The 12,631-nt window shown below is 45.3% G+C and overlaps 2 protein-coding genes across 2 annotated transcripts; both read right to left on the reverse strand.

Moving 5' to 3' along the window:
* Positions 1-1,820: 1,820 nt before the first annotated feature.
* LOC127294511 (uncharacterized) lies at positions 1,821-5,852 on the reverse strand. The gene is made up of 3 exons (XM_051324342.2): positions 4,629-5,852; positions 4,021-4,342; positions 1,821-2,307 (listed from the first exon to the last, which is right to left on the reverse strand). Exons 1-3 carry the CDS (start codon positions 5,139-5,141, stop codon positions 2,270-2,272), a joined length of 873 nt encoding a protein of 290 aa, XP_051180302.1. The 5' UTR covers positions 5,142-5,852; the 3' UTR covers positions 1,821-2,269.
* Positions 5,853-10,429: 4,577 nt separating this feature from the next.
* LOC127294512 (polyubiquitin 11-like) lies at positions 10,430-12,374 on the reverse strand. The gene is made up of 2 exons (XM_071818947.1): positions 12,216-12,374; positions 10,430-11,310 (listed from the first exon to the last, which is right to left on the reverse strand). The coding sequence occupies exon 2, from the start codon at positions 11,308-11,310 to the stop codon at positions 10,621-10,623; it is 690 nt and encodes a 229-aa protein (XP_071675048.1). The 5' UTR covers positions 12,216-12,374; the 3' UTR covers positions 10,430-10,620.
* Between the last annotated feature and the right edge of the window lie 257 nt (positions 12,375-12,631).

Below are 12,631 nucleotides of genomic sequence, written 5' to 3' on the forward strand. Positions count from 1 at the left end.
GGGCCTTTACCTTCTTTATGATTCGACGCATGGGGCGATGAACACCACTCGTGGCCGATTCTTTTGGGAAGGAGTTGGTAACAAGCGCAAGTATCATATGGTGGACTGGGCTACTGTTTGTAGACCTAAGGAGTACGGTGGGTTGGGAATCCTCCACACCGAGAACATGAACGTTGCGCTTTTGGTAGGGTGGATTTGGAAGCTCTATCATACTGCGGAAGGTCTTTGGGCGGACCTCATCCGAGCCAAGTACCTGGGCAATAATGACTTGTTCTCCCCTCTGGTCCCAACTAAAGGGTCCCAGTTCTGGAATACATTACAGAAGCTCAAATGGTACTTCAAACTCGGGGCTAAGCATCTCGTTCGCGATGGTAGGCGGACGTATTTTTGGTTAGACTGGTGGACGGGGAGGGCCCCATACACCTGTCTTTCCCTCGCCTCTTCGCTTGCTGTGATAACCACTTCGCCACGGTGGCCGCGGTCAGGGCGGATGGAGGGTGGCACATCAGGTTTCGGCGTACCTTCGGCACGGTAGAGATGGTGGAATGGGAAAACCTTCGTAGGATTTTTGATCTTCATCCGAACTCCATGGGGGAGGACCAGGTCTCTTGGGCCCTGGAGCTGTCCGGGATTTTCTCCTCTCACTCTCTCTACCTACGCTTGTCGCAAGGGGCGACTGTCACGTTCTTCAAGGAGGTCTGGGCTACTAGGGTTCCCCCGAAGATTAGAGTGTTCCTCTGGCAACTCATTAGGGGGAGGCTTCCGTCTGCGGAACAGGTGGCCAAGACACATGGTCCTTCTGATGGGAGCTGTGCGATGTGTGGAGTCTTGGAGGATTGCGACCATATCTTCTTCAATTGCCACCTCGCGAAATTCTTATGGGCAGGAGTTAGGGAACTCCTCTCATGCAATTGGAATCCGACAGGGGTCGGCGATTTCATCGCCTTAGTGCAAGGCCTGTCGGGGCCCTTACGTATGTTATCTTGGTATGCCTTTGCGGCGCTAGGTTGGACGCTTTGGAATACACGCAACAAGCTAGCTCTAGAGGGGAAGGTCATTGCTCATTCGGCTGATGCTCTGTTCTTGATGTCTTTACACATGCAGAGCTGGAGGGTACTGGTCAGACAGCGGGACCGGGGCCTACTGGACGAGGCGCTCGGAGAGCTTAGGCGGCTACATGCGAGGACGAGGACGACAGCGACATACCAGGCGTCCTAGTGATCTATCTTTTTTCCTTTTCCTTGTATGATGTGCCTTAGTGGCGTCTGTCCGGATGTGGATGTTGGTGGGATCGGTCTCAGACTTGTTGTTGTATCGTTTGACTCTGCCATGAGGGCTTTATATATAAAGCCGGGCCGTGGGCCTTATGTTTAAAAAAAGTTGCATAAATTGATTCAGTTCATGCGTACTTATGACGAGCTACAGTTGCATCTGGAAAATAGAAATCTTCAAGAGATATACACGCAGGGAAAACACAGCAAGCATTTATAGATGACTAGGAAGGAGCATTGAAATGGTTATTTCTTGATAGTAAGTTGAAATTAAGTCTAGGACCTCCTATATCATTTGTGTGAAATGCTGGTCCACTATACAGTTAGACCCGCATTTATAGATACGAACGTCTGTGGCCTCATTCAGAATTGAGGTGCTTGGCATCAGAACAACACACAAGACAGAGATGAGACATCCGTTTCCTACTAATCGGCCAAATCCAAAGCATAGCAATTGAAACACAATTATCAGCTTACTGGAAGAACGCCCTACATGATTCACTGATACGAAATGCATCATCTATTAGAAATTGCAGGACCATCAACTCATTGCAAGAACCACTGCATTTGCATTCGTAGGAAACGCATGATATGCATCCATCACCCACAAGGAATGCAGGATTATTAGCTATATTCAACTCACTGCAACAACTCCTACAGCGAAATGCTTCATCCAGGAAACCACACATCACATCGATGGATGTTACAAGAGCAATACTAAAGCAATTACAGACAATACTGTCACTACAAAAATGTTCAGCCATTTCACCTAACGCTTTCAGCAGTTCTGGATCTTAGAACCAAAACGGACAGGTTCTTCCTGTCAGGAAAGCAGATCAAGTTTAACTAGCAGAAGAAACACGAGAGCTGCTGAGTTTAATGGACCTATATCTATCTGTCTATGCAATAGTAGGCCCCCAGTTCTGTTGTCGTCATGTCCGAGGTGGCCAAGTTTCTGAAGAGGCAAACTGTCAGGACTCCCGCTCTGATCTTCTCTACTATGCATCGACATTTGGGTGTCGCAGCTCAGCGCTGGCTGAATTAGCACAACAACAGAAGATCAATAATCCAAATCTTTGAACTTTGCAGAACAAAATAAAAAACAGTACCAATATCAACAAGAAAAATGCTCAAGAAAATATAATGTGCAGAAATTATGTAATACTGTCAGATACAACCTGAATTTTCCTCACAGGTTCTACCAGAAAATTAGTATCTTCTCCACAAGGGCGAAATGAGATGACAGAACAGATTTGTTTTTCTAGGTTCCATAACTCCTAATAGCATTAAATTGTACGAAATAATGAACTGAATTATTTGAATCAAGGACAGTAGTGCAGATATATATATGTGACTTATAAAAAAATATATTAACAACCTTTCCAAGCATGTGTACAGAGACTGGTAAATATACAGGGCACCTACTCTCTATCTGAACAATCAGATTGGCACTCTGCTAAAATAAGACTCCACAAATCTAAACCAACATCATTTTGCATAACCAATTCAAGCCTACCAATATGTATCTCTCGGCCCTTTAGAAAAAGATCAGAGGAAGCAGATCAACGATCCAACTCTAACAGTTTTGCTGAGATAGAAGAGAAACCCAAGTATACAGCTCATGGACAAATCCTAAAACCATATTATGTGCGTAAACTAGCTTTTTTACTTAGAACTGTACGATAGAACCTGAATTGTATTGCAGGTTATTCAGCAAAAGTAAGAGTGGGCTAACATTAAACAGATATCACCAAGTCATCTGTCAGTTTGAAACAGAGATGACTCAACTCTTTTGGCTTTTTTAGTTCGATTAACTTTACAAGGTTTACACAAGAAATATTGTTTACCAGTGGAAAATAGTACCAAATGGAGGAATTGATTTATCTAAATCAAGGTAGTAGTAGTATGAAACCAAGTTTGACTGCAAACATGTGGCTTATAAATAACCAGCTAGCTACACAGAATTATAATCCACAAGTCAATGTAAATACTTATTGTTTCTATTCAACTATTTTACTTATCTGCAAGACTACAGTAATAGTAGCAGATTAGCAACAGTTTCAGGCCACCACTGTTTCAGTAAACTATCTATCAGACTACAACTGTTTTCAGTCAATTGTTTTCTCAAGAAGAAGTAAAATCCCATTCCAAATCTAAACCAACATCATTTTGCATAACGAATTTAAGACTACCAATATGTATCTGTCTGCCTCTCGCCCAAAGAAAGATAAGAGGAAGCAGATCAACGATTAGGGCTGCAAGCAGGGCGGGATGCAGGACAGGATGCGGGACGCCGTTTGCGCCCCTGTCAACGATCCAAGTCTAATAGTTTTGCAGGGATAGAAGACAAAACCAAGTATACAGCTCATGGGCAAATCCTAAAAAACAATATTATGTGTGTAAACTAGCTTCTACTTGGTGATGTACGATAGAACCTGAAATTTGTTCACAGTACTTCTCTGCAAGACTACAATATATAGTTTGAGGCATGTCCCAAGTTCTAAGAGTAGAAAGGTTAGCAACAATTTCAGGCGACAGCTATTTCAGTAAACTGTCTGTCAGAGTACAACAGTTTCAGTCAAGTGTTTTCTCAAGAACAAGTAATAAAATAAAACCCCATTCCAAAATATCAAGACTAGAAACATGTACTCATTGTGCAGACAGAACAGATTGAATCAAGACTAGCAGCATGCATTTGTTGCCAAAAGGAGATGAGTAGGGAGTTGGGGACATAGAGAGAGGGTCTCACCTGGTGTCCCGTCCATGATGAGGACGATCTGGAAGGAATCGCCATGGTGGGGTAGGTTGACGACGAGTGGGGTGAGCCTCCCGTGGCGGCCCGCTCGGACGCACATGATGAGGTCGGCGGGGGCGACGTGGTCGTCCCTGGCCAGCTCGTCCCTCAGAAGGCCCCGCAGACGGTGCACGGACCTCCCCGTGAAATGGAGCGCGTACCAGACCTCCTCGAGCTCGGGGTAGTCTCCGTCGTCGTCTGCCCGTACGTATCGAATCGTCCGAATCGATGCCGGCGAAAACCCGAGCCAGACCGAGAGGTCTCCCGGGTGGCGGTCCTGATCGATGTTGAGTCGCGCGCGAAAGAAGCACGGTTATGTTGAGGAGATGAAAGAAGCCAACACAAATGCGATCGAGAATTGGAAATGGAAACCCAAGAAGAAGTGCTTGGTTCCAATCGAGAAGCGCAAATTAGGCCAGAACAGACGCACGAACTCGGATGAAATTGACACATGGAGCAAGCAGTCCACGCACGCAGCTAAACTCGGATGAAGATGGATTGACGGCAGCTAAACTGGGATGCAATTCGAGAAGCGGGCGGGCGGGCGGGCATGGCGAACTCACCCTGGCGGTGGGAGGTGGAAGTGCAGGTCTGCCCTGCATGGCGGGGATGGGCTCCACCACCCAGTGCATCATGGTGGTGATGTTTTGGGGGTCGTCGACGCTGACGCCCCTGATCCAGCGCTGGATCTTCCCGTTGGCGCGGAGGTAGCGGTGGCCGCGGCGGACTTGGCGGAGCAGGACGTCGTCCTCAGCCGCCCCTGGCGGCTTGACGGCCTGCCACCTGATGGCCTCCATCGGGTCCCTGTCGTAGTTTTGCAGCACGACGCGGTAGCCGCAGAGGAGGAGGGGCGCGCGGTCGTCGGTGGCGGCGAGGTAGCGGCCGTAGGCGGCGCTGTGGAGGAGCACGTACTCGACGCCGTCGATGCCGACGTGGCGGTGCACCGCCCACGCCGCCTTGAGCGACGCGCGGCCCTCGCGGAGGCGGACGCCCTCCCCGTCGCCTCTGGCGGAGAGGTACTTGCCGCGGACGCGGCTCCGCAGCCACACATGCTGCCCGTCCTGGAACTGGTCCATCGCTCGCCGCCGGTGGGCTGCTGGAGTGCTGGAGAGAGCAGAGGCGGTGGAGGAGAGAGGTGGTTTGTTGGCGCTCAGGCGAGGCGGTGTCCGTTGAGACGGAGGCGGTTACGCCCGAGTATTTAAGGGTGCCATCGCCGTCCTCGCCTTGGGCACCAGGTGGGCTTGCGGGCCGTTTTTCTCGGCCCGGCCCATAAGCCCAATCGCGGGCTTCATTCTCTATGAGCCAAGTTACCTTCTCTCCCGATTTCCCCAACAGACGCGCGGCGGCGGTGGCGGCCAGCAAAAAAGCGCCGCTCCTCCCCTTCCCCGGCGAGTCGGCGAGAGTCATCTTCCCTTGCACCGGCCCGACGGCGCGGAGAAGAAACGTCCGGCGGCACCGCTCCTTCTCCTTGCTCTGCCCCGCCGAGCCGCACGGCGGACGTACGCCGCCACGCCCGCCCGGCAGCCGGCAGCAGCGAGCATGCGGCGAGGGGCGAGCTTTCCACCATCAGATCCAGCGAGACTGGTGTGCGTGCTCTCGCTCCTCGCTTCTACAAGGCCTTGCCGTGCGTGGGTATATGCTTTTGCTGGCCTGTGCTCTCGCTCGCTCGCTTGCTGGAATGCTGCGTATGTGACTGTGTGGGTGTGTATATGCTTGCCACGCCTGGATGCCTGTACTTCTCTGTGAACCTATTGTGGTTCCTGCTGGTACCTTGTGGTGTGCTAGTGTTTGTTGCTCTGATCTGATGTCAATTAACTTTCACATTGTCTAGTGTCATTGTGTGTGATGTGGAGTTATCAGGTTGTTTTACAAGGTTGCGTGATGTGGAGTTATACTTGTCCTACATAGCGTCGCCCTAACGTCGATACCGGGAAGCCATTCATGCTTTGGCGTAATGGTGTATAATGACCTACATCTGTTTTCGACGAGTTGTCATGTGGGGTGCCTTGACCTAGCCCATCGCTTGTAACGACATTGGTGGTGCTGACTTTTGCCATGGTGTATAATGTTTTTGCCGCCATTTTACCATTTTCTTTGATGACCTCATGATGGAAGGTATGGGGGTAGAGAGACAACGCCTTTATATTCCTTTTTTTAAGACAACCCTTAACAAGTGATCCACTTCCTTTATGTTTGATGCACGATGTCAAATTTCTAGGTGTTGGCCTTCAAAAAAATTATTTACCCTCTTCTTCCTGACTGCAAAGGTACTTTCGTGGTAAATTACTTTCGGTTTATCTAAAATCAAGATACGAGTAACCTATCCCACATGTGGTGGAGTAGGCCCCTTTGGGATTCAATCCGACGAATCTTTCGTCCATCATTTGATAAGTTCATAAGAATTTGAATCCTCCAAAATTTCTATGAAAATGCTTTGAAACAGTGAAGCCCAAAGATTTTCTACTACGGTTTCCCTCTGGTGCAAAGGAATTAATGGCGCCTCTCAAATTCCTATGGACTAGATTCCTAAACCTCAACTCCATAGGAATCTAAACCAACCTTTATTTAAGAGTCACTCAATGTAGAGGTTGGGGGTTATCCTCCTTTTCGAGAAAAAAAAGAGTCAATTGCATGGAATCAAGGAAATTGTCTCGCGTTCAATTCAGACTTTTATGGTTCAAAGGAATTTTCCTGGGAAATTTGGAGGATTCCATTGTTTTTCTTATACCATGTATGTCACAAAGATTTAATGGAGTTTGAATGTTAATATTATTACATGAACAACCTTCACTAGTACATAATTGCTTTTCCTTAGCTATTTGGGTAACCACTGCTAAATTTGGTCACGAATGGGAAAATTTCCTCGAAAATGTTCAAAAACCCTTAACAACTGATCCACTTTCTTTATGTTTGATACACGATGTCCAATTCCTAGGTGCTAGCATTCAAAAGATTCGTCCCCCCAAAACCCTCTTCTTCCCGACTGCAACGCTTGTTTTATGGTAAAGTACCTCGGGTTTATCTAAAACTAGATGATGTCACGCGTGTTGCTGCGGCACATTTTCTCAAGTTAGGTATAGACATGAGCTCATGAAGAGGAAAATAATAATGGAGATAGATAAAACATTAGTGTTTCAACGTGAGGCAAAGACTTATTAGAGTCATCTAGATAATTATTTCCTAACAAAATGATGGGTCATATAATCTAGTTGTTCGACACAAATATTGAAACAAAACATTGGAGTAGTTTATAAGGAAGCGTGGAAATTATACCAATCCGAAATTCATATTAACTTTTGATCATGAACATTAAGAATTGTTTACGCTATTATTCCTTGCTTCTCCTAACACTAAAGGACAACATATATGCAACCAAACACAACTTAGTGATGGAGAATTGTTTAATTTCTTGGATTTAAAATGGAACAAACAAATAATTAGTTCATAAATCCATCTGAAAATAGTGGCCCTATTGCATACATGATTAATCAAGATGCTTCATGGTCATATATTAAGAAAACTAGTTGAATGCTCGTGCGTTGCTACGGCTCTTTGAGTCTTTTTTTTCTCAGCAGACATGTAAATGGACATTTTTTACATTTTAACGGCAATACCATCCAAGCTGAGAATGAAAGAGCATGCAGTTTGGATTACTAAATTAAATACAATCCATTGTCACTGAAGCAAAGTATGTATACATTAGTTATTGTATTTTGTCAGATATATAAGATGAGGTCATTTAGGTACATATATATCCAAAATAATCTTTTAACATTGATATCCATCAGTGTGCAGTGTGAATAACTAAGGGATGGTATTTGCAAGTTTGTCATACAACTACCAGTTTAAGTACTACATATAACTCCGAAATTTATTCATCATATAGAAGGTATAAGTCTAGTAAAGGAAAATTCTGATTCAAATCTTAAATGGTCCTATACTCACAAGTAAAACATTTTCTGGTTCTCCTCATAAAGACTGGATACCATAGTCCCAAAATCAATGATGTGCTGGTGTACGTGTATAAATTAAGAACAAGGCGAATTTCAGACTTGATATACTTTACAAATGTGCAGATAACATTGTGTAAAGTAATTTTTTTGTTAATTTTATCTTGAAAAGTTGTAAAAATAACATTACAAAGTCAAAGGATAATCACTTAAAGTTGCATGTAATAACCATAGTAAAATCTATGCATATCATGTTAGGAAGTATCAAATTTAACTACATGAAACAAAAATATCGATCGGTTGCGGTTTCGCTTACGCTTTCCAAAGTGAAAACCGGTATCTTAACAACATAATGACTGAATTAAATCAGTGGCACTACCTATCTATTATCTTAGTAAAGTAGGTCTGGAAAGTCAAGGAAGAGGTAGACCTAAGATAGCTTTCCTCGGAGTAAAAACACCCCACTTCCTATCTTGTTGGAATAAGAACACGTTTCTCATGATGTAAAGGTCCATACAATAATTATAGTTCTTTTTTTGGAGCAACTGGTAGGAACACTACTTTTCATAAAGAAGAGGGAAAATGACCAGTTAATAAGGAAAACTGGCCAGAAACCGAACAACACAACACAACACGACACACCGATCCCGAGACCGCACATCACACAAATGTGGGACTGAGAGAATGCTATATTATAAAATGTGGGACTGAGAAAATTCATATCAGGAGTAAAACAATTGCTATTTTTCAATGGTATGAAAAACAGAAGAAACAACACGTATACTTGCAACTGAAAAATTCAGAACTCGTGCTAAAATATCGTGCACGATTACCTCCAATCCTTTCTTGGCTTGGTTTAGCTGGGCAGCTAGAAAAAGCATCGATGCCTCAGCTTTTCTCTTCTTGGTCACACCTTAATAGCCTCACTCGGTTGACCCTGGCATTCTCCAATGTTGATGAGGACACCATTTCCTGTCTATGCGTGTTACGTGATCTATGCTCTCTTGAACTAGTTAAGGCTTTCGAAGGGAAGAGATTAGATTTTTATGCAGGGTCATTTCCGAAACTTCAGGTCCTATTCATATCTGTCGCGGAACAGCTCAACCAAGTAGGAATAGAGGAGGGTGCGATGCCAAACCTCGTCGAGCTCTGTTTTGGATTCTGCCCTGAGCTAGAGTTTCTTCCTGATGGCATCGAACGTCTTAGAGCCCTTGAGAAATTAATTCTGAAAGACACATCAGAAGAGCTGATAGAGAAACTCCTGCAAAAGAAAGATTCCGATGAATGGAGCGAAGATGTAATGAAGATTAGCCACATAATGAATGTTACAGTTGAACTGACACACATAGGACTTTTGGAAAGGATTAGGTGATCGTCGCTGCTCCAAGGTTAGGGTTTGCTGTTTTGTCTTTTGTGCATAATATATTGGCAGGACTGAATTAGCAATTGCTGAGCTTGCAATAATTGTTCGCGTGAATTTATTACGAATTTTTCTACTGAACCCTAACGTGATTCCTTTCTCAATGCTTATATATGTATCTTCCTCACCAAGACTATCAATGTGTTAGTTATATTTAGGATATGCGTGCTTGTGCCACCCATGTTGAAGTCCTCGTGAGCTCGAATCTGAGTACTATTTGTTGTCTGTTAATATAGCTTCAGTTCCTCTGCGTGCATATTTCTCTCATTTAAATTTTGTTAAATGTTAAATGAAAATGATGTGTGCTGTCGTAATTATTCCTAAATTGAGAGGCTGAGTCTACTGTGGACTGTGGTATTATCTGCCATTGGGAAAAAGATTCAGTGATTGATTCCCTTCCCTGGCTGACTGAGCTCCGGCATCTTCTCATGCCACAGCTTCTACCTTTAAAGAATGTCAAAACACATCTTGCTTACTAGGGATGAGACAAGGATTTTGGTCTGCCGGATCTGATGATGTGGTCTTGCGCTTGTTACATCTTTTGCTCAATGACTATTGGAAAAATATTAGGTGGTCACTTTTACCAGGTTAAGGGCATGTTCTCTTGAGTTGTTTCTAAAAGGCTTTGCATAAATTGGCAGAATTTGAAGGAACTGGAACTTATTAAATGTTCATGTATCATGCCTGGGTTAGAAATAGACTCATTACTAGTAGTACGGAACTTGGCAGCAGATCCTGGGGCCTCGGCACCATTCACCCAGCTCGACGCTATCGGACCATGAAAACACCAAAGCTAGTGGTATTCACGAGAAGAATTCATCAAAGATTAGAGAAGCAAAATAGGAAAAAGAAACAACAAAAAATTCGAATGCAGTAGAATCCAGATAATAGAATCACAGCATGGCTACAAAACTTTGCATCATCCAAATCGATTTCACAGGGCATTCAAAAGAACCAGTAAACCAAAACAGCAATAAATCGAGCACAGGCTGGATTAAGTTCAAACTTTTTCATAATTGGAACTGCTGCACCAGCAACTGTTTGCACGAAACCAACACACATATAGGGTACTCAATGGTCCATTATACAGACACGGTAAACTAGATACGAAGACAGACTCTTCACAACAGGGGCAGCCCACTGGACAACCAAGGGATACAGCAGCAGCTCCAACCACTAAGACACTTACTGACCGCCACGGAGGCGGAGCACCAGGTGGAGGGTGGACTCCTTCTGGATGTTGTAGTCGGCGAGGGTGCGGCCATCCTCCAATTGCTTGCCTGCAAAGATCAGGCGCTGCTGGTCAGGGGGGATGCCCTCCTTGTCCTGGATCTTGGCCTTGACATTGTCAATGGTGTCTGAAGACTCCACCTCAAGGGTGATGGTCTTGCCAGTGAGGGTCTTGACGAAGATCTGCATGCCACCCCGAAGACGGAGGACAAGGTGAAGGGTGGACTCCTTTTGGATGTTGTAATCAGCGAGGGTCCTGCCGTCCTCCAGCTGCTTGCCAGCAAAGATGAGGCGCTGCTGGTCCGGAGGGATGCCCTCCTTGTCCTGGATCTTTGCCTTGACATTGTCAATGGTGTCGGAGGACTCCACCTCAAGGGTGATGGTCTTGCCAGTGAGGGTCTTGACGAAGATCTGCATGCCACCCCGAAGACGGAGGACAAGGTGAAGGGTGGACTCCTTCTGGATGTTGTAGTCAGCAAGGGTCCTTCCGTCCTCAAGCTGCTTGCCAGCAAAGATAAGGCGCTGCTGGTCCGGAGGGATGCCCTCCTTATCCTGGATCTTGGCCTTGACATTGCCGATGGTGTCAGAGGACTCCACCTCAAGGGTGATGGTCTTGCCCGTGAGGGTCTTCACAAAGATCTGCATCTGCAGACAAGAATCACCAAATAGTAGGATGATAAGCATCAAGAAGCAGACCAGAGAACATGATCAATCATCATATGTTAATATGTAAATAAGCATCAAATTATAGTGAATCAACGAATAGTAATACTCCCTCCGGCTCTAAATAATTGTCACTGCTTTAGGCAAAATATAGCCAAAATTCATTAAACTGTGACAGTATTTAGGGCCAGAGGGAGTAGCAGAATATATGATCGAAAGGATGTCAACAGACGATAGGTTTATACGCATTTAAACAAACAAAAAAATCTAGACATATGATCCATCTCAAGACACAAAACTGACAAGCATGCGTATAATCTATTCTAGAGACTGGAAGCAACAAACCTATCTAAGGCAAGAGTATATGATCGGAAGGATTTCAACAGACGATAGGCATTTAAACAAACAAAAGAAATCTAAACATATGATCAATCTCAAGAGACGTAAAACTGACGAGCATGCGTATCATGTATTCTAGAGTCTGGAAGCAACAAACATATCTAAGACACGGACCGGAAGCTACAAGCCTAGCTTATCTGGCTCAACAAGGCATATTACTAGGATGATCCTCCAATCAAGAGCAACAGACCAAGCAGTATATGCGTCTGAATAAAAAGTATGGCTCAGGGCACGTAAGCAGATCCAAACGACACCACTCCCACAAATTCACGTAAGCAGCACGAGATCTACATGTAAAATCCCTACGAATTCGGTAAAGCGCCACCGATCTTAACAAATGCGAACAGATCGAACGGCAAATCTCGGCAACCGAAACATCAGATCAAGCATCTACGAGCAGGAACCGATCAAATCCGACAGCACTACACACAGCGCCTCAGGGACGTAGACATAGACGAGACGGGGGGAGGGGGAAGGAAGCGCCGTACCTTGGTGGTCGGAGGGGGAAGAATTCGACGAGCCTAGATGCGATCGGAGACGAAATTGGTTGGGGATTTGTTCGTTCTGTTCCTTCGGGCGGTGGTGAGCACCGGAGACGATGAGAAGCGGGTATTTATTGAGGGGAAGGACAAGCCGGGGTGGGCAAGGAATCCCGTGCAGTCTGTTACTGTACATGGATACGTCTCGTGTGTTCGTAATTTTTTCCTTCAAAGAGAGCAAGGCAAAGCATACGGGCTGTCAAAAAAAACATGTGGGCTGTGGCATTTTTCTTGATTTATTATTGGAAAATGATTGCTTTCCCCCGGGGATCCTCGCATCGCAACCTCCTCATGCGTTGCCGTTGGATGCACAGCATCGGGCGGACGCACCCACCCACCACGTGCGTGGGCCCTACATCTCCGCA

Source organism: Lolium perenne, chromosome 4 (assembly GCF_019359855.2).
Source record: "Lolium perenne isolate Kyuss_39 chromosome 4, Kyuss_2.0, whole genome shotgun sequence".
Lineage (NCBI taxonomy): Eukaryota > Viridiplantae > Streptophyta > Magnoliopsida > Poales > Poaceae > Lolium > Lolium perenne.